The sequence below is a fragment of the Arachis ipaensis genome, chromosome B02 (assembly GCF_000816755.2).
Source record: "Arachis ipaensis cultivar K30076 chromosome B02, Araip1.1, whole genome shotgun sequence".
Lineage (NCBI taxonomy): Eukaryota > Viridiplantae > Streptophyta > Magnoliopsida > Fabales > Fabaceae > Arachis > Arachis ipaensis.
In genome coordinates this window covers 56,547,238-56,549,550 of record NC_029786.2, presented here as the reverse complement: position 1 = coordinate 56,549,550, position 2,313 = coordinate 56,547,238, and the positions used below count along the sequence as shown (strand labels likewise).

The 2,313-nt window shown below is 31.4% G+C and overlaps 1 protein-coding gene across 2 annotated transcripts in view; it reads left to right on the top strand.

The window, feature by feature from the left end:
- Positions 1-2,313, top strand: part of LOC107625312 (serine/threonine-protein phosphatase PP1-like) — a 12,017-nt gene that overhangs the window by 592 nt on the left and 9,112 nt on the right. Inside the window, exons 2-3 of one of the 2 annotated variants that reach the window (XR_002357428.1) lie at positions 1,230-1,789; positions 2,118-2,278. Coding sequence is in view for 1 of the 2 variants with exons in the window: in XM_016327929.2 (XP_016183415.1) it covers positions 1,230-1,789; positions 2,060-2,278 (779 nt within the window). In the remaining variant the exon portion in view is untranslated. Of the gene's footprint in view, positions 1-1,229; positions 1,790-2,059; positions 2,279-2,313 lie in introns of both variants that reach the window. The other variant, XM_016327929.2, reaches the window with a different exon arrangement.

Sequence of the window (2,313 nt, the reverse complement as noted above, 5' to 3'; positions counted from 1 at the left end):
AAGCGAGAATTGTCGGAATTTTTTAAAATAAAATAAATATAAAATTGCATATATAGATACATTTTGAAGTATTTATTTTTTAACATTTTATTACTTATCTCGATCTCAAGATAAGACAATTTTTTAATAAGCTTATTTATTTATGACGCAATTTAAATGTATTTTGTTCTCACCTAGTATTTTATCCCATGTGCAGAGTAATACCTTGTAAATGTTTCTTGCTTATCCCATCTTTTCCAAGAACAAAATACATTTTTTTAAATAAAAAATAGAACAAAATACATTTATTAAAAAATTGTCGAAATAAGTAATAAAGTGTAAAAAAAGTAAATACTCCCACGTGTTTATACATGTAATTTTTAAATTTATTTTAAAAAAATTCCAGAATTGTCTCGTATTCGTATTTCAATATGGGACCTCTAGTTTGGGGATCGATCAACCCGTCTTGGACTCTTGGTCATATTTCCTAGTTTGAAAACAGAATAACCCATCCGAAGTTACTTTGGTTTAACCTATTAGAAAATGAAAAGTGAATTGACTTGCACAACTAAGTGTAAGAATTGACTCTATCGGTGAAGTGGTTAGGATTTAAGCAAAAATGGTAAAATCGGTAATAACGGATTTAACGATGGATAATTCTTTTCAGTATGCTAACAACATCGACTATGAGAATAAGCATATTCTAAACTGTTTTTCACTTTTTCTGATGTAATGTACCTCTAACTAAATACTCTGTTTCAGGCGTTTTACGACCTTTTAATTAAGGGTACCGGTTATTAAATAACTGTATTACTCTGATATCTTTTTTTTCCAGATTAGTATGCGTTGCTCCTGTTTAATTCATTAGTAGTAGTTTGTGCAATTACAAATATTAATTGGTTTGTAGATTATGAAAGTTGAATAATTATTTATGTATGTATATACACACATTTAGTTATATATTATTGCATTAAAAAAAAAAACTACTTTTTATATGCATTATTTGAATGGTTTTGAAAAATAAAGATAGAAAGAAAGGTGCACTTAACTGTTAATTTTAAGTAAAATTAATAGTTTAAAATTATAATTTAGTTAAATTTATCAAATTTCAACAGTTAAATTATTTAATAACTCGTAATTATTAATTTCATATAAACTCGTGAAAATTATTGCACATGGCTGTCTTTTTGCCTAGATCAAGAATTCCTTTCTAAAATTAAGTAGGAGCTAACATCTTATTACACCAACAGGAGATGTCCATGGTCAATATCCCGACCTTCTAAGACTCTTCGAGCATGGCGGATTTCCTCCTCGGTCCAACTACTTATTTTTAGGAGATTATGTGGATCGTGGGAAGCAAAGTTTGGAGACAATATGTCTTCTTTTAGCATACAAGATAAAATATCCAGAAAATTTTTTCCTTCTTAGGGGTAACCACGAATGTTCTTCTATAAGCCGTATTTATGGATTCTATGACGAATGTAAAAGGAGGTTCAATGTTAGGATGTGGAAAACATTTACAGATTGTTTTAACTGCTTGCCCCTGGCCGCTCTCATTGATGATAAGATAATATGTATGCACGGCGGACTCTCGCCGGACTTGCGTAATCTAAACCAAATAAGGAGCCTGCCTCGTCCGACCGAAGTCCCCGAAACCGGCTTGCTGTGTGACCTTCTTTGGTCTGATCCTTGTGGAGACATTGAGGGTTGGGGAGCCAACGAACGCGGAGTTTCATATACTTTTGGAGCTGATAGGGTCACACAGTTTCTCGAAAAGCATGATCTTGACTTGATTTGTCGAGCTCATCAGGTTTCACATTCGTCTATGGTCTTAACAAAAATATTATGTGCACACCAAAAATTAGTCTTTATTTATTTGTGTATAAATATAATCTTGTTTGATTTGATTTTAATGTGTATGTTAATTTTAATATCTATTTTATACTGTAGCTGATTTATTGATTAATTTCTGGCGTACATCTAACATAGTTCAAATCTTAAATATAGATTAATATAATATAATTGACCAAAATTCAAGCACATAGGCTGCTGATTTATATTTATATCTTTAAATTTGCAGGTTGTTGAAGATGGATATGAATTCTTTGCTAATAGACAACTTGTGACTATCTTTTCAGCACCCAATTATTGTGGAGAGTTCGATAATGCTGGCGCAATGATGAGCGTTGACGAGACACTTATGTGCTCTTTCCAAATATTAAAGCCAGTTGAGAAAAGGCCTAAGTTCAGTTTCGCGAGCACCAGCGCAGTTAAGTCTAGCACTCCGACCAAAATCAAGGTATTTATGAAATAATTTATTTATTTATTGTTAAG